This window comes from Leptosomus discolor, chromosome 6 (assembly GCF_034619465.1).
Source record: "Leptosomus discolor isolate bLepDis1 chromosome 6, bLepDis1.hap2, whole genome shotgun sequence".
In the NCBI taxonomy this organism is placed as follows: domain Eukaryota; kingdom Metazoa; phylum Chordata; class Aves; order Leptosomiformes; family Leptosomidae; genus Leptosomus; species Leptosomus discolor.
In genome coordinates, this window is record NC_141396.1 from 30570847 (window position 1) to 30593997 (window position 23151).

The 23151-nt window shown below is 40.4% G+C and overlaps 1 protein-coding gene and 1 long non-coding RNA gene across 2 annotated transcripts; one reads left to right on the top strand and one right to left on the bottom strand.

Annotated features, from left to right (window-relative positions):
• Nucleotides 1-2390: 2390 nt before the first annotated feature.
• On the bottom strand, nucleotides 2391-11713 carry LOC147415346 (uncharacterized). The gene is made up of 2 exons (XR_015183542.1): nucleotides 11653-11713; nucleotides 2391-2783 (listed from the first exon to the last, which is right to left on the bottom strand). It is a non-coding gene; the product is annotated as an uncharacterized LOC147415346 (long non-coding RNA).
• Nucleotides 11714-11809: 96 nt separating this feature from the next.
• On the top strand, nucleotides 11810-21939 carry GHITM (growth hormone inducible transmembrane protein). Its single transcript, XM_009958645.2, has 9 exons — nucleotides 11810-11906; nucleotides 13041-13200; nucleotides 14852-14951; nucleotides 16239-16350; nucleotides 17645-17786; nucleotides 18851-18959; nucleotides 20079-20267; nucleotides 20839-21010; nucleotides 21814-21939. Exons 2-9 carry the CDS (start codon nucleotides 13072-13074, stop codon nucleotides 21899-21901), a joined length of 1041 nt encoding a protein of 346 aa, XP_009956947.1. The 5' UTR covers nucleotides 11810-11906; nucleotides 13041-13071; the 3' UTR covers nucleotides 21902-21939.
• Nucleotides 21940-23151: the final 1212 nt, after the last annotated feature.

Genomic DNA, 23151 nt, shown 5'->3' on the forward strand with positions numbered 1-23151 from the left:
AATTCCAGTTCATTTGCTTTCTAGTTACTGGGAAGGAAACTGCATGACCTGAGGCATGTCTCACCTGGTCACCTCCAGTAGATCAGCAATGCTTTGATAACAGGGATGGGAACACTTCAGCAGCCTAAGTGAATTTGCTAGATCAATGAGGCATCACTGCATTTTCAAAGTGATTTCCTTCAGCATCTTATAGTTTCACGTGTTCATATCACAGATCTTGCTTTGGTAATAATCAGCAGCTGGTTTCTGAATGACTACAACACTAAGGGCCAAATCCCAGAAATACAGTAACCAAAATGAGAGCCTGATATTCAGAGGCCCTCTCACCCTTTCTATCTGCAGCCTGCTGAGTACTGATGTTAACCCAGGCCTCTATGCCTGTGTGTGAAGGGGAGAAACTCCTTCTGAAAGACTGTTCTTATGTGACACTCCTTTTCTGTCTGCTGTCTATATAGATATGGAATGACCATGATTAATTAGAGTAGCTACTACAGTAATTTCTCAAGAACGTGAGTTCAAGAATGATGATATCTAACCTGAATATTGTTTTCTCCAGGGCATTACCCTGATACTTTAAGATTGTGCACTTCAAAGCAAAAAAAAATGCAGCTGGCACTTACATTTATGCTAGGCTGACATTGTTGGTTTGCTGCCAATGAGGCATATCAAAGAGGCAACAGCTGAGGGATCTCAGCCATTTGAACCTTGGTGCTAGCCTTGTAAGAAATCACTTCAACTGTGACACGGAATATCTCTGTTCATTTTGTCCTTAGAGAAACACCATCCCAAGTTAAGTTAAATTAGAGCTTTCTCATATAGGCACATGACCGTTCAGAATCAAACTGATGCCATCAGCTTGTTTCACATTTAACAGCAATGAACCAAATGAAAATTTTTGTTATAAAAAGCCGGGTCTGGCCTCACCTTCTTATGGCCCAGAGAGTATCACAGACCTCTTTATATAGCCTATCCTTCCTCTGAAGTTTTCTATACTAGTGGGGTTTGGGGCTTTTTTAAGGGTAAAAATAAACATGTCATGAAAAATAAGTTATTCTCCTGTCCTCAGCAAAAAGAACTTCTGCTTGCATTCTCATATAGTTAAATTTGCATTTGAAAGCTGTTTAACCATAATGGCCCCTTGTCAGTATTCTCACTCAGAATGTCCATCTGATCCTTGGCATCTCTTTTTCTCCCAGTTCATGGGAATTTTGGTCTCCTAGCAGAAACCAGCAGAGCACAAACTAACCAAAAGAGGCTAGTGGAATTTAAGTTGCATAGGGATGTTAAATTAATTATGCATAAAGTGTCTACTCCTTTTTTTCCAGTAAGTCCATATGTTCTTTTAAATATACAGAATGATGGCATTAGATAGGTAATAATCCTTGATTTCTCTCAGTAGCCTTAAGTGAACTGAGATTGAATTGCTACTCTGAAAGTAAACTGCCTATTTCTAGCTTGGCAAAAGGAAACACATTCATCCAGTCAGGCAACTGCAGGAGCAGGACAAAACAGGAATTTGACCAGCATTTTCAACAGTACTACTTTTTTAACATGTACAAATTTCTCTTTTCTTTTATACGTATCATCAAAACAATGTCTCTAATTTGGAAATTTTGAATTTTTTTTGAAGGAGGGTGTTTTGGAAGTGGCCTGCTGTCACTAGAACGTACAATAAATACTGCTGTACTTAGAACACTGATTTCTGTCTGGGTGATTCGTATGTATAACAGTTATACTGTGTCTACTCTCTTTCTTGAGGATTTATTTTTATCAATCTATGTTATTTAGATTTTTATTTTTTCAGCTCTTATGCTATTCTGAAAATTGAGAGAAATATTTGTAGTGCAACTTTTTTTTTTCAAATTTAAACGTTTTTCATTTGTAAACAGTACTCCTTAGAGTCTGCAGAGAAAGGCACATGTTAGGGAGTCTACTACAAGTTATTTTATTACTGCATATCCATAATCTAATCTTGTCCTCAGTTCAGGTGACGTCCCTGTTTAATATCTTGCCCCAGAGTATTAAGCTATGATTAGACTTTCAGTGTGGAGACCTCAAAGAAACAGGTATTGGTCAACAGAGGCTTGATCTATGTGTATTACATTTATGTGGCTGTGCTTAAAAAAGGGCAAGTTCTTTAAGACAGGATAATGCCCATGTTATAGGCAAACTTCTCTCAGTAGTGATGCTTTACAGTATTTTGAGAACATGTGTTTCCTTCTTGGTCTCTTCATTGATAGCCAGATGTCAGGGAGTGCTAGAAGCAGATAACCAAATTATGGGTATCCTGGTGATACTCTGTGTTATGACTCAAAAAATATTTGAAATTTTCATCAGATATGTAACATTAAAAGCATGCAAGACAAATTATGAAAAGAAAAATGGAAAGGAAAGTGGTTGAGTTGTTTAATACCTTAACTAAAAAGAGAAAAAACAAGTGCATCAAAGAAGCCTAAAAAGCAAGTCTGCTGTTTTTTCATCAACTCTTAACTCCTGAGGGGTTTTCACTATCCAGATGAAAATATTTGGCTTATTTATCAGAGCGCAGAGGCTTATATTGAAACGATAAGTCTTGTAGGCAGTCATCATGGAATGGTACACATCAGAGCATCGAAACAGGTGAACTGATTGAAGCCTTCCATTTGGCTGTGATCCTAGCAGCCCTGGTAACATGTATTCAACTCTTCACACTCGGTTTCTGCAGCATTTCACGGAGAACAGGGCCTTTGACAGTAAACCCATTTTGCCTGGGTCTTTGATTTCTTGTCTGCACCATGTGGCTGCTATCAGTTTACAAATAAAGAAAAATTAGAATTGTTTTATGAACTGTTATTATTACAACCAAGTTCTGCTATTAACTAGGTCTAAATGTTTTCATATATTCCACACCCCTGTTGCCCTCTGAGATTTTTAACTGTTGTTTTCTTGTACATTAATGATTTCCTTGTGTAACTGTTCCAAGGAGAATGAGCTGAAAGAATTATGAATTAATTTGCATCTTTTAATGTACTAATAAACTTCCCAAGAAGAAAATTTCAGTCCATGCAGGTGGAAACCAATTACTTTAAATCAAAGCTTACTGAATTTCAAAGAGGTTTTTTTTTTTTCTCCAAGAAGTTGCAGAAGAACAGTGCCTTGCATGTTAAAAGCAATTAGAAAGCACAAACAGCAATCTTAGAAAAAGCCACGGGTCATTTTTTGCTGTGGTAAGAGTTCACAGGCATTTAGGAAAATGAGTATTTGTTGTATTTAAACAAAATGAATAGCAATTTCTTGGAGGTTGAGAGGTCTCATGCTGTAAATGTAGAATTCACTCCTTCATTGAAAATATTTTTAAACTGTTTTAGCTTTTTTTCAATCGATTTATGTAAATAATTCATGCTATAGACTCTAAAACACGGATCAAGAAAAAGAAATGTCCTTTTAAGTACAATTTATTCAAATAGAATATTCAGTGAACAAAATGTTCTCTCATATATTTATTTATAACCATACAATGTCAGGTCCTTGTTCACCAAAGTACTCATCTTCATGTATCTCTGAGCACTTGAGTTACCAAAGCACTACTCCTGAGTAACTAAAGCAACAGCTCTGGGTATGTGCTTTAACTTAAATACATTAGAGTGCTGTTCCAAGTAGTATCACAGAATCACACACTTCAGCGATTTACTGAACTGGGGATTTGACATCCAAGTTTATTTACCTTCATGTACTTCAACCTTGGTTAAATTCAGGAATAAAAAAAGAATGCTCTAGCCCTCATTTTCCAAATGAGATGTAAAATATATAACTAACAGAAAATATAAGGCTTGATATTAAACTTCTGATTTTTTAAAGTTTATTTTAGTAGTTGCTAAAGTTTAGCATTAACATCTGGCAGGGCAAGAAGATTTGTTTAAATGGCTACAGACTGTCTAGGCCAGAATGAATCCCACAATATGTTTTGAAAGAAAATGCTCTTTAGTATCAAAATCCCTACTTAAAGTCTGAAAAAAGTAAGCAGACTTCTTGTTAAGAAAATAACAGGAGGGATTGCAGCTGCCTTTAACCAAGAGTTGATTTCACAGCTGGTATGGGAGAAGTAACAGAAGGGGGAAGGGACCGATGAAGCTCAGGGAGAAAGCAAGGATAAAACATAGCAGGCTTGGAAGCAGACCAAAGAGCATTAGAATTGTGACCAAGGGCAAGCCTGGGGGAAATATCAGAAGAAGCAAGAAAAGAGCTAGGCACGTGCAGTGACCAAGGCAAGACTCAGAGTAAGCAAGAGGAAATGGCTGTGCTAGGTCAAACAAGGGAGCACTGCTAAGAAGGCTGTCGCTAAAGTAGCTGTGCCTTTTCCCTAGGGAAACAGATGGAGATTAGAGACAGGAGTTAATCAGGATTATTGGTATGGCCATAGGGAATCCAACCTACAAAAAATGTTGAATACAACTTGGGTGACGTTTCCTCTCAGATAACAGAAAACCAAAGTCATTTCTACAAAATAAGGCCTAAATCTGAAGGATCAAAAAAATGGATGCAGGAATTTCTCAGTAGAAGATCTGGCCATTTAGACTTTTTCCCCTTTAGGGCTCTGAAGAGCAAAAGCTTCTTTGTCACCACAGCTTGATACGATGCTTCTTTCTTTAGTATGGCCAAGAAGGAAAGCAGTGTATTGACCGGAAAAAAACCCAACAGAACCTATTCCTCCCATAAAGCTACTATATGATATGCATATTTCCACAAATTCTACCAGAAAGACTTTTTCCTTAGTAAGTGTGAAGTTTGCCAAAGACTCTCAGAGCAAACTTGCATGTGTACTCATAGCATTGTTTTTCACGAAAAGTACTGACAACTGGCTGAACACCTCTAGCAGTATGGAAATACACATTTAGAACACAGCTGCTATTTTTATTCCTCAAGATGTATTGTTTTGTTTTCCAGGCTGTTTCAGAGGTTGCATACAGATATATTGTTTGTTTTCTACTCTTAAATTCTTTTTTTTTATACAAATATATATTAAAAAAAAAAAAATTAAATGTCTACAGTACCTATAGAAGGCTGACTACTTTTCCTGTGCTCAAATCACCATTTTTCACACACACAAAAATCCAGCTGTCTCTTAAACGACCTAGAATACATTACTTTACACCAGAAGTACCTATCACAATGCATTCATTTTATTTTAGCAAGATAGAACATGTGAAATTCCTTATAGCCGATGCTTGTTATGACAGTGCGTCAGGAATTTACTCACAAACACACACAACCTTTTTCTCCAATTCCAGATACAATACTACTATATTGAAGTTACTTTTGCTTAATGTAAAAATACATGCAAGTCCTCAAAATATATAAGCTGCAGTCCAAATTTCAGTACAGTGCTTTTTAAAACTAACGAGGTGCAAACTTTGTAACAGGAAGGAGCAAAGACACTAACCTCAGTGTCAGCACAGTTCAGTACCACTGTAATGAAACAACGGCCTGTTTGAAATGTTTGAGATCTGGCTGAATAAACCAAGACCCCAAATTCTCACACCTGTAGAAAATATTGATACTGCTTCACTTTTGCAACATTCCAGCCTGTCCTTGCTGCTCAAAATCCTGCATGGAAGGAGCTATATCCAAATACTTTATTCTTCCATGGTAAAGTAACAGTCTGTTTAATGGCTTTTTTTTCCTTGCCAGGCTTTGAGAAAGACATCAGTACTGTCTCCGCAAATTCCCTCCGCACTGCGCTGTTTTATGATATCTAATCTAAAATAAAAACACGATGCTTAACGAACATGCATTTGACACATAACTAGCAGGAACAGATTAAGTCCAAAAGTCCCCTGTAATCTGCTGGGAGAGATACCTGGAGTGCTAGAGTCAGCACAGCCAGAAAACCTTCAAAAATATTTTTCTTCAGCTCTAATTTGAAAAACTTCAACAGCAAAGTTTACCCTAGGGAGAAATTGTGCTAACCACAGGTTTATTTATTTTCTGCTGATGAACACAGCCCTGTGAACAACTGACAGGGATGTCTTTTTTTGCGGGAGGATGCCAGAGCTGCGGAGTTAAAAGCTTGAGCTTCAAAACTGACACTGACCCTATTTATTAACACAGTAATGGACTTGTTGTGACTCATGTGGCTTTCCAGCATTGCACTGGGCTAAACATAAGTTTTTCACTGTCCCATTTCAGGTGGCTGGAAGGCAAAGTGCACGGCTAAAAATATGTCACGTGGTATCTCCTGGAAGATGATTGCATTGCTCACGATCCTCACTTTCATGGCCAGACAACAAAACCCTTTAATTTATCTGTAAAAACAGACTAGCATTGTTTGAAAATACATGATGTTTCTCACACAAGACTTGACAAGGGAAGCTTAGACTACTCTCTTTGGGAGTCAGGCAGTCAGATCAGCTTTCCCCTTGGGCAAAGCAGCTGGAGACCACCATCCCTGATGCCCTGGCAGCAGCTGTTTATGGGAATTTTCACTCCTGGGAACTATCAAGGCTGGGAAGTAGGCAAAGTGCTTGTCCCTCACCTGGGTCCTGCCCAGCAGAGAGGCAGGGCTTAGAGCCTGTCCCGCTGCCTGCCATGCCCACTTCACACATCCCTTCGGGATACTCAAGTCTCTTCACAATGGTGTTTTCTGATGTTGCAAAATTTCTAACTAGACATGAACCCTTCAATATCAAACTATACCTCAAGATTTCCCACAAATGCAAAACGTGTTGTAGCTGAAAACATGGCCTATTGAAATTAAAATTGTAGGAAATTTTTATGTCAGTACAAGCTTTCCTGTTCATACTTTGGACTTTTGAGGAACTCAAAAAACAGCATCTTTATGCTTTTCCTTTTCCGGAATTTTTGTTTCTTTGGAAATATCATCTTTTTTTACATACCACCTGGAGAAAATGTTTGCTGTTTTCCAAACACCTCTTATTGGTGCGTATCAGTCCTGAAAAACCAGAAGTGTTTCAGATCCTTCAGGAACCATTGTTATGTTAATACTTCATAGACTCACAGAATCGCTGAGGTTGGCAGGGACCTCTGGAGATCATCTAGGCCAACCCCCCTGAACAACCAGGTTGTTCAGGACTCTGTCCAGTCAGCTTCTGAAAAATCTCCACAGACGGAGACTCCACAATGCCCTGAGCAACCTGTTGCACTGTTCAATCACCTTTATAGTAAAAAAAAAAACTCTAAAAAAATAATTCTTATGTTTAAACAAAATGTCTTGTATTTCAGTTTGTGTCCATTGCCTCTTGTCCTGTCACTGGAAATCACTGAGAAAAGTCTGTCTCCTTCTCCTTTACTCCTTGCCGTCAGGTATTTATATGCATTGATAAGACCCCCTAAGCCCTCTCTTCTTCAGATTGAACAGCCAGCCTCACCTCCATCCCTGGAAAAGTGATGGAACAACTTATTCTTGGTGCTGTCTCTAGGCATATCAAGGATAAGAGGGTCATTAGGAGTGGTCAACACGGCTTCACCAAGGGGAAGTCATGTTTGACCAACCTGATAGCCTTTTATGAAGACATAACCAGGTGGATAGATGATGGCAGTGCAGTGGATGTGGTTTATCTTGATTTCAGGAAAGCATTTGACACCGTCTCCCACAGCATCCTTGCAGCTAAATTGAGGAATGATGGTCTGGATGATCGGGTAATGAGGTGGATTGTGAATTGCTTGAAGGAAAGAAGTCTGAGAGTTGTTGTCAATGGGAGAAAGTCTAGTTGGAGGCCTGTATCTAGTGGAGTCAGGGGTCAGTACTGGGACCAGTACTGTTTAATATATTCATCAGCGACCTGGACGAGGGAACAGAGTGCACCGTCAGCAAGTTTGCTGATGGCACAAAACTGGGAGGAGTGGCTGACAGACCAGAAGGCTGTGCTGCCATTCAGAGAGACCTGGACAGGCTGGAGAGCTGGGCAGGGAGAAATTTAATGAAATACAAGGGCAAGTGTAGGGTCTTGCATCTGGGAAAGAACAACCCCACGTAGCAGCATAGGTTGGGGATTGAGCTGTTGGAGAGTAGCGTAGGGGAAAGGGACCTGGGGGTCCTGGTGGACAGCAGGATGGCCATGAGCCAGCAATGTGCCCTCGTGGCCAAGAAGGCCAATGGTACCCTGGGGTGTATTAGAACGGCTGTGGTCAGTAGGTTGAGAGAGGTTCTCTTCCCCTTCTACTCTGCCCTGGTGAGACCACCTCTGGAATATTGTGTCCAGTTCTGGACCCCTCAGTTCAAGGACAGGGAACTGCTTGAAAGAGTCCAGCACAGAACCACAAAGATGGTTAAGGGGGTGGAACATCTCCCTTATGACAAAAGGCTGAGCGAGCTGGGTCTCTTTAGCTTGGAGAAGAGGAGACTGAGGGGTGACCTCATTAATGTTTATAAATACGTGAAGGGCAAATGTCAGGAAGATGGAGCCAGGCTCTTCTTGGTGATGGCCAATGATAGGACAAGGGGCAACAGGTGCAAGCTGGAGCGTAGGAGGTTCCACATTAACATAAGGAAAAACTTTTTCACTGTGAGGGTGACAGAGCACTGGAACAAGCTGGCCAGAGAGTTTGTGGAGTCTCCTCTGGAGACATTCAAAACCCACCTGGATGCGTTCCCGGGTGACCTCCTCTAGATGGTCCTGCTCTGGCAGGGGGGTTGAACTAGATGATCTTTCAAGGTCCCTTCCAACCCCTAAGATTCTGTGATTCTGTGTGAACAGTCCCACCTCTCTCAGCCTGTCCTCATGTGAAAGGTGCTCTTAATCACTTCTGTGGCCCTTTGCTGAGCTCTCTAGTATGCCCTTATCTTTCTTGTATTGAGGAACCCAGCACTGGACATAGTATTCCAGGTGTGGCCTCACCAGTGCTGAGCGGAGGGAAAGGATCACCTCCCTCGACTAAGCAGCAACCCTCTGCCTAACACAGGTCACAATACTGCTGGCCACCTTTGCCACAAGGGCATACTGGAGGTTCATGTTCAACTTGTGTCCACCAGGACCCCCAGGGCCTTTCCTGCCAGCCCGCCTTCCAGCTGGACTCCCCCAACCTATGCTGGTAGATGGGGTTGTTCCTCCCTAGGTGTAGGGCTTTGCACTTCTTTTTGTTGAATTGCATGGCATTCCTGTTTGCCCAGTCCTCCAGCCAATCCACATCCCTCTGCACGGCAGCACAACCATCTGGTGTATCATCCACCCCTCCCAGTTTTGTACCATCTGCAAACCTGAGGGTGCACTCTGTCCCATCATCCAGGTCATCAACAAAGATGCTAAACAGCACTGGACCCAGATCCAGGTGTTGGATGCACAATGCATTTGAACACAATCCCATGATGGAACAGCGCATCAGAGTTAAAAAGTAAATTTTTATGTGTGCATTTGGCTGCGATCTCACCAACAAGCCTCCCTGTCATGCTGTTTGTCAGCATGAGCTTGAACTACTGTACTACAAAAGCACTGCCAGCTGCTTTGAAACTCTGCAGTAATACCAGGTGGCACAGTGACCGCAGCTATTGTCTTCCTGTCCAAGAGAAACAGTCATGTTAGAGTGGTGCCAACAGATAGGAACAAAGTTCTGGTTTTAATTCAAAAACTCTCAGATGCTTTGGGACTCATTTACATAAGAGGCCACTGTTTTCCTACTCACGCACCAATCTTTCTAGCTAGAGTATGTACATGTGTTGACCATCTAGTACAAAAGCAGTATCTGCTAGCAAACAAGTTTTTGTGAAAAAGCCTCAACAGCTGAACTTGCTGCAGTGTGGGCCCTGTGTAGATCTGGGTTGCTTCTGGCAAAACTATCTATTTAAGAAACAATTTAGGACAGAGCTGGATTGAGGATCTTATTTGAAAGTCCCGGGAGATTTTTTCACATGATTACATACTGTAGTAAAAGAGAGAAGTTTGATTCCTTGCATAAATTATGACTATTAATAACTGAATTATAAATTTTATTATTATAATGAATCCTTTAGTACCTAACAATTATAGAGCGTTGTGAACTCCGAAATAAACACTAGAAGTCTCTACATAAACAACTTGTGTCCTGAAACTGGCATTTTTCCTTCCACTGTAGGAGACTTTGGGGCAATAGACTTCAAACCTCTGGATTTCATTTACTCCAAAGGAAAGAAAACAAGCATCAGACTAAGTTAGGAACAGCCCTTGAATCCCATTACATTTGGCCCTCTCTGATGGAATTTCCATCCTTCTGTCGTGCGGCATTCTGCTTCATTCTTATCATTCAAATTATTCTTCAAAACCCTATGTGCTGGTGTACTTTTAGACCTCTCCTACATCTGATCTCCCTTACCTGACTTTCATTTTGCAGACTAGCAGTTCACTGTATTTCCTTTCTCATAGTTTAAACAAGGAGGCTCCAAGATATAGAAAAGCTAATCTCACAGTCCTCAGAAGCGTATTGTAACTCTCATTCTATTTCTGTACTTAATTCTATATTCAACACCATTTTTTTTTATTCTCTGTCTTTGATCCTGCTCAAGGCTCTCAGAGTCTTTTTTTACTTGGCTAGGAAGAACCATGCCCATATGTAGCATTAAGGCTGAAAGAAACTAGAGCGGGGCTGGAAAGGGGCTGTCAAAGCAAATATAGGGCTGCCAAAGGAGTTCTCTGAAGATTACTGTGTCTCTCAATAGTCTCGGACTCAGAGCTCAAGTTAGGGTTAGGATTAGCACTAGCACTGAGAGAAGAAGAAAGCTCGATATGCAGCTGGGGCTGGCAAAGGGCTGGCAAAGGAGAAAGCAGGCTGCTAAAAGAATTCTTCTCCCAGTAGTATTAAGGCTCAGGACAGAGCGAAGGAAATGGAAAGATCTTGAGCGTTCTCACACTATGTGAAAGGCAAGACTTAAATTCACAGGCAGCAAGTAGCAAAGATGATAGAAAGGCCATGAACATGACCAAGGCATGGAGACACAGGCCACCAAGACCATCAGCAGTATGAGATTCCTTTGCCTGCTGCTGGTGGACCACCGTGGCCGAGCCACAGTCGCTTTGGCCACGCAGCCTGCTTCGGTGCACTTGCAGTCAAGCCTCCACACCATTTTCGACTCTGTGTCAGGAAACAAGAGCGCCTGACAGAAGAGGGGGAAATGCACAGAACAGGATGGATTGTCATACTCCTTGGAAGTGAACTTTGGAGGCCTCGCTTGGGTACTTTTACGCAGCTCGTGCTGCCTGCTGGCAAGCAGGAGCAGCTGCCTTGCAGGCCGGGAGGGACACAGACACTGCAGCCCAGCCCTGCCAAGCGGCCTGCGGGCGGATGAGGCAGCCCTCCCTGACCGGCCGGCACGGCGACCCACGAGCCGGGCATTCTCCTCTCTACATGTGTGCACCGCGGGCGCTGCCGTTAAAACCTCTAAGGGAGCTGGGACTTCAAGACAGTTATCAGCAGAGGCCAGTCCGGCCCGCTGCCAGCCACAGCCCCTGCCGGAGGGGCGCGGGCGGCACAGGGTATGCGACCCGACCGCCCCGGCACCCCCGCTCGAAATGGCGCCGCGGGGGCTCCGCGGCGGCGGGTGAAACGGCTGCTGGTCAGCGCCGTCTCCTCCCTGTGGCTGGGGCGGCGGCTCTCCTCCGCCTCCTGGTGGGAGCGGCAGCTACACCGCAGGCAGCGCCTAATTTACGGTCTGCGACACAGAGGGCTGCGTAAGGTGCTGTTAATTACCGGCTTGAGGTGGCTTCCAGAAGCTTCCCCGCCCTTATCAAAGATGGCTCCTGCGCTCGTCCCGGAAACTGCAGCGCGTCATTTCAACCGGCCTCCGCCAGCCAATGGCGTTTGCATGCTCTGGAGTCACGTGGGGTGAGTCCCGGAGCAGCTGGACGTCACTTCTGCTCTTGCGGCGGCGTGGTTCCAGTATTTGTGCGTGCGGTGCGGTAGCCGGGTCCGTTGGGCTGAGCGGGCGAGGAGCGGCCGCGCAGGTGCGGGGGAACGGGCTGGGGGCCGTGGGGCGCCGTGGCGCGCCGTGGCTGTGGGCGGGAACGGGGCCTAGGGCTAGGCCTAGGCCTAGGCTTCGGCCGAAGGCAAGTGAGGGCCTGTGGCCCGGCCCGGGCCTGAGGCGGGCTCTGGCTGCCTCCCTGCCCCCTCAGCGGTCTTCGCCGCCCTGCCCAGGCTGGAGTGGGTTTTCCTGTGCTTTGGTGCGGCAGTGACTTCACAGTGTTTCTTTGCTGCTGTATTTGCAGTTAACATGCTGGAATGTTGGTGGCGTTTTGTTTTGTTTTTAACACTTTGCCGTGTTCTTAATCTAATGCTTGACATTGTCAGCAGTTTCAAAAAAATAGTGGTTGCTGTAAGTTCTTGTAAACTGTGTCGTCCCAATGGAAGAGTGGGGGTTAGTAGTGGAAACAGGATGTGCGTCTGAAAGTACTTGCACTTGTAAAAACAAATTTTCATAACCGGGTTTAAAAGCAAAGTGACTTTTTCTAGTAGCAGGGCTATTTTCCTTACTTTTGCTTTGTGGTTAATGCTAGCTGCCCAATGCTGTGCAGGCTTGTTTCCCATCCATGTTTAAAGTTACCTTTATTTAGAATGCTTTTAAATTGTATTGGATACTCTACGTGTAAGCTATGAACAGTTGTTTGAAAAAATGTATTGGTAGTTGGGGAATCTTGTGATATCAGAAGTTGTATATAGTCACAATTAAAGTGTGTGTAATTATAAGGACTTGGAGTTTTTATGTGTAACGTAGGCATTATTTGTAGAAGTAAGCTATCAGTTTTAATACTACCTATAGAATACACAGGCTGGTGTCTGCTTATGCTGTCGATTTCCTCTTGAGTCGTGGTGTTGTTCTCTGGTCAGAACTGCATAAGACGATCTGAACTTGTGTTCTGGGCTGTGACCTTAACTGAGTGCCGTGTCCGTAAGAGACAAATATAGGTAGAACAGAGTTAAACTGCGTATTTAAGGAAGTTTTGATTCTTATTACAGTATTTGAGTGATGATAATATTTTTATTACAGACTGTAGGGAAGTTGAGAATAAGTAGTAAGCGTACTTTGTTGTGTAAAAACCATGTAACAAAATAGTAAAGCATATTTTTTTGTATACTTCCAGGAGCACAGTGTATTATATTCTCTAAGCAGCCATGCTGACTGCAAGGCTAGTATGCCTGAGAGCATTATCATGCCAGACTATCTGCCCCACCATTACTCAGGCTTCCCCAGCTTGGAGGAACTCCAATATAAAAGCATACAGGCTGTGGCAGCCTAACCAGGTAAGGTAATTCTCTTCCTAATGGTTCTGACTACTGATATTTTAAAGGGCTGGGTGTTTTGCCAAAAGAATCCCTTTGCATGGAGTAATTGTTTTGAGTGATCGCAATCCTTCTGCTTGTTTGAGGTACCTGCTCTAATTTACCGAAGGAATAGTATTACTCAATCAAAAAACAGGGGTTTTAAGAGCAACTGAAATAGTATTTTCTGTTCCAGTTACTATTTCCCCATTAAAATTGCAGAAAAAAAGAACTTAAAGGGGGTAGCTAACGACGGACAAGCCTTACTATGTAAGGTGGGGGGAGCAGAAATTCTTGTCTGACCTCCTCCTAGCTCCCTCTTTCCGAGTAAGAGTCTTAAATATAATATTAAAGTTAAAACTTGCTTTTCAAAGACTTTTGTCTCGATGCGCCTTTAGAGGTGTAGCCCATGTTAGAGCAGTTTCTAAGCTATGGTGGGATTGTCATGGGTCTTACCAGCAGTTTTAAAATCTGGACTGTTGTTATCCTAAGACACTGTCTGTTTATTTTGCATTGAGAGAGGATGTGTCACTTTTGTTTTCTGCCCATGTAACTCACGACTGTTAGGAGGCATTGCGCTCTTTCCATTGTCTTGGTGAAAGTGCTAATAGCAAATTCTTCACCTTTGCGTTTTCCTCTTAAGCATAGAAAACTATTTTAAGCATCGTAAGTTTGTAGGTGTTTGGGTTTGAGGAGGATGTGTGTTCTTGTTGGTTGCTTTTCGGTTTTTTGGGGCTTTTTGTGGTGGTTTTATTTCTGTGACAAGTGCTAAATAATTACAGTGTTGGGCTAGATTTTGTTAGATACAAAACACAACAATGCTGAGGCATTATGGTAAACTTCCTGAATTTTATTGCTGTAATGGTTGGTGATAGCAGTGCTTGTAGATTTCAGAGTTTAGTGTTGAAACAAACTTGCAGCTTTGAGTGAGCCCTTGGTTCATGGGCGCCTGTTAAATAATTTAGAAATTCCTGGAAAAGATGGTAAGGAAACTTCAAAAGTTGTTTCTGAACTTAAATACAAGTTAATTCTGTGTTGCTCTTGCAGCTTACTAAGACTTTGAGCAGCATGCTGTATTCATTTGGAGCTTGTCAGGCTTAAAAAAATATGAAGTTTATAGGCCTTCATTCAAGGTTTGTTCTCTAAATCAAGGCTAGAGTTGAAAGCAAACAATTGGTGCTGCTTTTCCAAATTTATTGTCTGTAAAGTGTAAGTATTGTGCAAGAACATTTTTTACATAAAAGTATTTATATAAAGAGTGTTTTTACGTAGAAAGCAAAATACACTTTTTTACAAAATAAAAAATTAAGAGTATGTTTTATATTTAAAAAAAAAGCCTTATTGCCTTGTTTGGTACACTGGGAGTAGAATAGAAGAAATGCACACTGAAAACTTCAGCTTCTGAAATTCATTGCCTCGGTTCTGTACTTCTAGAATGTGTGAAATTCACAAAGCTTCCTAAACTGTAATGTTCAGTTGTTTTCCTTGAGCACAGTTGCTTCATGTCTTTGGAAGGTAAGCACAGATAAATAAGACACTATGTAGTAATTTTAAGTGTAGCCAGTAAATTGATGAGAAATGTCTTCAATTTTATTTCATTGAATCTTTCTTGTGTTATTTCTGAATCTAACAGTGTTATGCCACCAGAGTAAGAACAGGTGTAAGGCGTGGAAAAATTGGCCAGGAGATTAAAGAAGCAGCATTTGAGCCATCTGCAGAAACAGCACTTAAAGGTAAGTAGCTGTTGTTTAAATACTGAGAATCTTCAAAGCTTAACTTAAAACTTACTCGAAGGAATTGGTTTCCTTCAAACCAGTAGAGACTGAGAATATTGTTTCATATGTAAATTTGTTTCATATGTAAATTTGCTTAGTGATCTTCAAATGACAGAGACGGTTTCTCTGCTTATCTTTCCTGATAAAGTTTAAAGCTGCAAATATGTCAGAGTATAGAGAACTTTCTTGTTTCAACTTTAAGCTGCTGTTGAGAACTGTTAAGTCAAAAATGGTTGTCTCTTAACTGAGACTTGGTTGCAGATATTAAAAAGTATGCTAACACGTGCTTTGCTACATTTACTTTGTATACTGTTTAAAGGAGGGATTTTTCTACAATGTGTACAGTTTGGAGAAAGTTTCTGGTGCCATGGTTATGCAAGACATTGGTTCGCTATGCTAGCTAGCACATCTAGTGTGGGTTGTAATTTCAGTGGATTACAAAGGGGTTTTGTTAGATAGCAGTGTTCAGCAGAATGGGCTTGTAAGTGTCATATAATAGCATTGGATTGACAAATAGAATGTGTGTAGATTGGCTAGATAGTCTTGGCTATAACACGTTAAGAAAAAAATGTAGTCTTAAAGTTCTATGACTGAAGATATTCAGCCTCAGCTGCTCTTACTTCATTTATAACTATTTTATGATTGATATTTGTATTTGTAGCAGTAATCTGATATGTGGCACACAAGCAGTATGTCTAAAAATCAGACAGTAGAAACCGATAGTAAATCATGTGTTGTTGCCCATGAGCTTTGGAAATCCCTTTTTAAACTGATTTGGATCTAATTGCTACCAAAGAGCTCTTGAAGTAGCAAGCATTCAGGCCAGGTGAATGAGAGGAAAGGACACAATATCTAATTTTTCTCCTGTTTTATAGTGAGTTGGATAGTGAACTGATACACTAAATCAGCTGACAGGTGAACTCTTCTGTTGGAGAACCTGTTAAATGGTTTTGGTTGGAATTCCTGTTACTGTAATGAGGGTCAGTAAACCTGGTATATTGCTAGTAGGTCTCTCATTTCTTACCGTGTTTTATGAAGTTTTAGTGCATTGGTATGCTGAATCTAGAGCTTTTCACGTGTAGCTCATTTAGAGCTGGTAACACAGTGACTTGAAGTTAAGTGGAGATTTAAGAAAGAAGCCTAGCATGGATTAGCTATTGCAGGAACAACAAAACTTACACAAGGATGTTATTAACTATCCAAGAAAAAGCAGTCATGAGTGTGGATTTTTTTTTCTTTATACAGCTGATCGCCTGGGGAAATTTATTGTTGCTGGAGGGGCTGCTGTTGGCCTGGGGGCCCTCTGTTACTATGGAATGGGCATGTCCAGTGAGATTGGAGCTATTGAAAGAGCTGTGTAAGTAAGATGGCTTACTGTTTTAAGTAAAGAGTACATTAAGCGCATCTCCCTCCTCTTCTTTAGCTGGTATCACCCAGCGAACACACAGCTTACGTCTTTTTTTTTTTTAAGCTGTGAACAGAAAGCCTTTGCCTCTGTCTGTGCAGGATTTTAAAGCATATAACTGAAAGCAAAATTTAAATTGCCCAAGCTTAAATGGATATTGACTTAAGTGAGTTCCTTTGTTTTCCTAAATTTGAAATTTACTTGTCTCAGGAGGTGTGCCACAGATAATTTATGAAGGGTAGTCTTCTGTAAAACATATTAAGATCACTTTGCCCAATGTTCATGTGAGACTGTTCGTTAAAATTCAGTACAGCATGTTGGAAAAAGTCATCTTTGAACACACTATTTATCTTTGCTTAAGCCCTGCTCTAATAAATACATTTGGTATATTGCTTTTTGGCCAACAATAACCTGACTGCAATGGCAAAACGATATAGTTACTTAGACTTAAACCATGGTTAGTGATAAGCATGGGCTATGAGAAATGAGCGCTGGAGACATTTTGCTTTACTCATACTGCTTTTCTTACGTTTGGAAGTGACCACCCACATTCATACTGAATGCTTGCTACTTAGATCTGTGAGAAGCTTTTCATTGATAACAACTGTGTGTAATTTTTTTTTCTCCACAGGCTTTGAAGTAATGGGTACAAAGCATAAAATAGGAGAAAATGTGTGCACTGTTTGTTTGGTGTTAGCAGAGAATGCTACTTGTCTGTAATATGACCAAATCATACTGCAGAAATGCTCATTCATGGCTAGGTCTGTTGCTATTGTTAGAGCTCTCAAAATGAAATTCCTGTCTTCTGATGTCAGATAATCATGTGCACTGTGACTCAGCAATTCATGAGCTCCTCAGCAGGCTACTTAGTGCCCAGTACACATTCTGTAGACATTTGTCCTTAAGCCAGTTTTATATATACACTATTCTCTGTTTTTACATAGTTAAAAAGCATTCATTATTCTGTTTCCCATGTATGCTTCCTCCTTAGAATTGAACAATAATTAGCATTATTTGTAATTTACAATGTTTCTAGACAGTTATGTTACATTAGATCAATGAGATTCAAAAATTCAGCCTCCTGTTGTAAGGTAAACTCATGGCAGAAGTTGGCAGACCACACCATTGTTATGAAACCTGCCTTATATTCATAGCTATGAATATGTTTAACAGCTTGGTTGTTTTTAATTGGTTGTCATTCTGATACTGGTAACTGCACAGCTGTGTATGACTGCTTATTTTTCAGTATTTGGCCACAGTATGTGAAGGACAGAATTCACTCTACTTACATGTATTTTGCGGGAAGCGTTGGCTTGACGGCACTGTCTGCTGTAGCAGTAAGCAGATCTCCGGCACTCATGAGCCTTATGACAAGAGGCTCCTGGCTGGTAAGCTTATGTTATAAAAATAGAAGCATTTACTGAGGAAAAGACCCCAAATGTGATGGTTGATATAAAAAATGTGAAATGCAAATTACTTGTTGAAAAGGCAAACCTGCAGTTAACACTAGTGTTGTTCTCCATAAAGACTATTTAAGTATCATAATGGTAGTTTGTGATTTAAGACTTGGTGATTCTTATTACATGCTGACATGCACCTTCTAGGCTTCTTTGATAGCTTGCCAAAGACAAACTACATGAGAAAAAAATGCTGTGCTATCCTTACCAGCTCTATGCAAGTGAGAACCTGTTATAAACAGCCACCTGAGGCTAATGACACTATTTCTGTTGCTTTCTAAAAATGGAAACTGAGGTCCCTATGCATTCTTACTGCTCCCTGTGCTCTTCTGTGTAGCTCTTTGAAAGCTGTCTCCTGTTTGCCAAGGTTGAAATGATACTGGTAGGCAAATCATCCAGGCAAACAAAATGTGTCTGCTTAGTGCATATTCAGTGTGTTAAGTGGAGTGGGACAATAATAGTTAAAATGCCAACACTTACATAATTTTACAGAGATTAAGTTAATGATGCGTCTTTGGTGATAAACCAAAGTTGTACATATCTGACCAGTTTTTCAGCTGCTGGATGATTCTGCTTGGAATCATCAGTAAGAGGAGGCAATGAGGTTGAAAAATCATTGGTAGAAAAAGCATGTGAACTGAGGAGAAACGTACAAGAAAACAGCAAGGCTAACATTTCAAGTACCTTAATGAGGGTTAGAGTAAGGGGTGGAAGTATGTTTTTCTTCTCTTTACCTTACACAACTAAGAGATTGTTGCATCTTACCACTAAACTTGGATTCTTAGGAGACTGAGTTAAAAGTAAAATGGGAATTACCACAAGCTAGGATCTGCAAAGATTTGGCTGTAACCTTACAGGAGTAAAATTGACAAATGCTGCAGTTATGAATTAGGTTGCTCTTTTCAGAATTGCGCTATTGACTTCTAGGCTAGGAGGTTAGAACAGAGACTGTATGCCCGGATGCTAACTTGAGCCCCGTAATGCTGTGTTTACAGGCAATAGGTGCAACTTTTGCAGCTATGATTGGTGCTGGAATGTTGGTCAGGTCCATATCCTATGAAAATAGTCCAGCAGCTAAACATTTGGCTTGGATGATGCATTCAGGTATGTGATTTTAATGTTCAATATAGAGATATCTGCGTCACTGTGACCAGATTCTTTCTTAACAAAACTTCAAGGTAAATTACATACTGCTGTAGGAGAGTTAAGATTTTTCAGAGACCAATGAGAACTCCTCAATGTCAGGAAGATTTCTTAAGTGTTCTTAACCCAACTCTGATGTTTTTCATAATCTGCTAAAAGTCATGCTCAGGTTCAATTTGAGATATGTATGTGCCACATTAGACAGAACTATCTGGTTTCGTAGCTGCTTTGGTTTTGTGACTGCTTTCTGGGACTATACCTTCTGTAAGCACTATCGTCTACACTTAGCATTTTTCACTTGTACAGGATAGGAAAGTATTTGACAACTTGACTAAAAAATTAGATTTTTAGTATTTTTTTAGTATTAAACTGCAGCTTCTTAGGTACATAGTTCCATTGGGTATATAAGCTGTGACAGATCAGTTTCTCACTGATGATACGTACTTCAAATAACAATGGCTATAATTTTTTTTGAAACTGTTTTACCAGATATAATTTGTGGTTCAGGAAAGACATGTGGATGTTAGGCACTGGAATTACATTTGCCCCTCAAGCTAACATTTCTGCCGAGAAGAAATCGTGTTTATTTTAGTGATTGCTGCCAAGTTAAACAACCTAATGTGATACTAATGGACTAGATGGAGGTTTCATACAAGACTCCAGAAAAAAAGTCTGATTGACTTGCCTAACTAATTATTGTAGCAGAAGTCTGTCCTGCTTTTCAGTCTAGTGCTCCTACGGCAATTAAGTAGTTGATGAGTCTGTGCTAAGTTTGTCTTGCCAGCTCTGTTTGAACAGATCAATATGTTGACTTCTGCTGGTCTTTCTTCCAAAGACAGGCTCCCTGAAGTACTCTACAGAGCTAGATAAAAGTAGGTCATGGAATTTAACATTGCCAACTTACTATGCTCCCTTCTAGATAGGTGCACAATCAAGTGCGTTGGTATTTTGTTGTGCAAGTAGGTTAGTTTGAGCCATGTTACCTGACTGGAAAAAAAAATAATAATGTTTTGGCAGGTGGTGTTTTTACCAGAACTGTTCCAAATCTTACGGGTGTTGTTTTGTTTTTCCTTTGGCTAGGTGTTATGGGTGCAGTGGTGGCTCCTCTGGCCTTCTTGGGTGGTCCTTTGCTGATCAGAGCTGCCTGGTATACTGCTGGAATCGTTGGAGGGCTCTCAACTGTGGCCGTGTGTGCTCCAAGTGAAAAATTTCTGAACATGGGAGGACCACTTGGAATAGGCTTGGGCTTTGTTCTTGCCTCTTCAATTGGTAAAACACTGTTTTAATACTGTCAGATAAAATAGGTTATAAACTTAAGCTGCTAAGATGCAGCTCATGTTTAATTGCAGACTGGTCTGTCCAGTTAAGATTTGCCTTAAATAGCCCTTGCAACTCTAGCACAGCAGAAAATAAATTTGTTCTTGAAAACAAACATGAAGTTAAGTTCTGGCAAGCATTAATCTGACAAATAGTCAATACTGGTGCTTTGTATTTTTAGTTACTGCCAGTGACTAGGGAAGATAGTAAATGTGATTTTGGTTCTTGATCTAGTTTTTCTTCTCCCTTATGTGTTTCTATGCATTGTAGTCCTAGGGACAGAAGTACTTTCACATGAATCCGAGTATACAGTTCCCTAGGGTGTTCAAAATTAGTGGATCAGGTTGTATATGTGACATCTTCAGCTTGTGTATTAAATCTCTTGATATCAAAAATGCACCATGAACTGAGAATTGAATACTCATTGAAAAATGTGTGCTACAGTAACTGAAGTTTGGCACAACTCAAGACTAGCAGATATGCGTAGTAGCTTTTTTTAACACTATTGTACATTCCTCTCGAGGATCGATGTTCTTGCCTCCTACTTCTGCTTTTGGTGCTGGCTTGTATTCGGTAGCTGTTTATGGTGGATTGGTACTCTTTGGCATGTTCCTGCTCTACGATACACAGCATGTTATCAAGCGTGCAGAAACTATTCCGTATTATGGAGTGACAAAATATGATCCAATCAATGCGTAAGTATTCTGTGTTAACACAGCTGATCTGAATGTCTGTGTAAGAATTTACTTCAAACTATGTTGAAGTAGGCTTTAAAATCAGCCAGATCTTTTGTTTACTGTTCAAAAGTGTATTACTGTTAAATGTGAAGAATCACAGAGTTTAAAATTACAGTGTGAAAATAGCTAGTGGAGTTAGAACTGAAACTGTCTCTGAAATGAGAGAAGTGGGATTGAATGCATGGTGTCACATGCTTCCAGCAGTACTTTTTTAGAAAGTACTTTTGTTTTCTAAAGCATTGCTGGGAGAACTTATAGCTGCTTTCTGAAAATATCTGTCAATATCAGCTGAAACAAAACATGTTAACTCTTTGATAGTCATTTAATATTTACTGGTCTCTGTCACTAAATGAAAAAGCTTCAACAGTGTTATAGATAAGGAAAAAAAGGAATAATTGACTCTCAGTAAAGACCAAGTCTGGCTAACAAGTAACTTGCTTGTAAATGTTGTCTGTCTGATCTTAAGTGAATTGTTTACCTCCTTGATTCTGGTTTCTTATACTTGGAATAATATTGACCTTCTTCAAAATTCTTGGAGATAAACAGATAGAAGTACAGCATAAATGCAGAGGGCTACTGCATGAGAACAGTATACTGTCTAGTAAGACTTCTGTAGATAGTTCCTGCCAGCAGAGATGGTAGACAATCATAATTGGGTTTTGTTACAGATGCTTCATGAAGACTTTTAAAAAATGAAGTGTAATAGTGTGAAACACTAAATTTCTGTTCAACAGTATTAAGTTTGATTTCCTGTTTCCTAGGTGCATGGGTATCTACACAGATACACTGAACATCTTCATTCGGGTGGCCACCATGCTTGCAGGTGGTGGAGGTGGAAGGAGCAAGTAAACCAGGACTCCTCTTTGCAGCTGTCTGACAGCCTACCTAGTGCACACACTAAATAAAAATTCATGGCTACAATCACTTTTGCTGCAAGTCAGAAATTTAAAGCGTTTCAGCATATTGTTTCAATGCAATGTGATTCACACTTAATAGTTTTTCTTCAAACATTTTCCAGCTCTGTGTTTAAAATAGTTTGAACGGCTTCTAATTGTACATTATTTTGAGAAAGTATATTATTTTTAATATATGAATAAAATAGGCTACCTGCTTTTTAATGGGTTTGAACAGCAGTTCAACTCTTACTTTCTTATTTTTTTACTGTTACTGTGTAGTAAAGGAAGTGATTTCTGAACTGGTATCCCACATGCAGATAGGGACACAAGCTACTTCATGAAATGCTGTTGAGATGCATCAGTTTTTAGTTGAGATTGCATAAATGATGTTTTAGTGGCACATTGAGAAGAACTGAACAAATTGGATATGGCGCTAAATGCAGTAATGACTTCTACCTGGGCAGAAATTTCAGAAAGGTTTAAGCAGCTGTCAGATTTGACAGGTGAGGTGACCAAAAAATGTAAAGGGGACAAGATGAGGAAACTATGGCATTTGTCCCGTATGAACACAAGTCTCGTTCTGAAGTACACATGAGAACTCCTTGCTTTAATGTTGACTGGATATAATAGCTGGGTTTTTCTGATACTAGATTTATCAAACTGTTGAATAGCAATATAGGTGTGTCTTTCTTGCAGTGACTAAATTTCAATATTGCGGATGAAGCCCTGTCCTTTGGAAGAGCTGCTAGTGCTCATCTCTTGCAAGCTTGTACAGTTGGCACAGAAAGAGGCAATTGAGCATGGCCTGATGTCAACCCAAGTATTGTACATTTACCATGCTGTCATATGCTTTAGTCTGTTTCTAACTCTTCTCCAAATTGATATGTTTATCTTGGTCTGAAAAAAATGTTTCCTATTGGTGAAATTGATTTAACATTAAGACATTTATACTTGTGAAACTCTATTGCTATATGTTGGAATAAAAAGTGAGTTCTTGGGCACAAGAAAGTTTTGAGCTAATGTCAACAAATCAGACTTTCAGTTCCTGGTAAATATGCTATGTTTATGTATTGACTTATGGAACAATAAAATTCTAGTCTCACAAGTTGACTACTCTGTTTCCCTGTGTTAATAGAAATATTTTAGTACCCCTGCACTAACACCTTGGTGAAGAGTACTATAAATATTTTTTTAATTACAGTT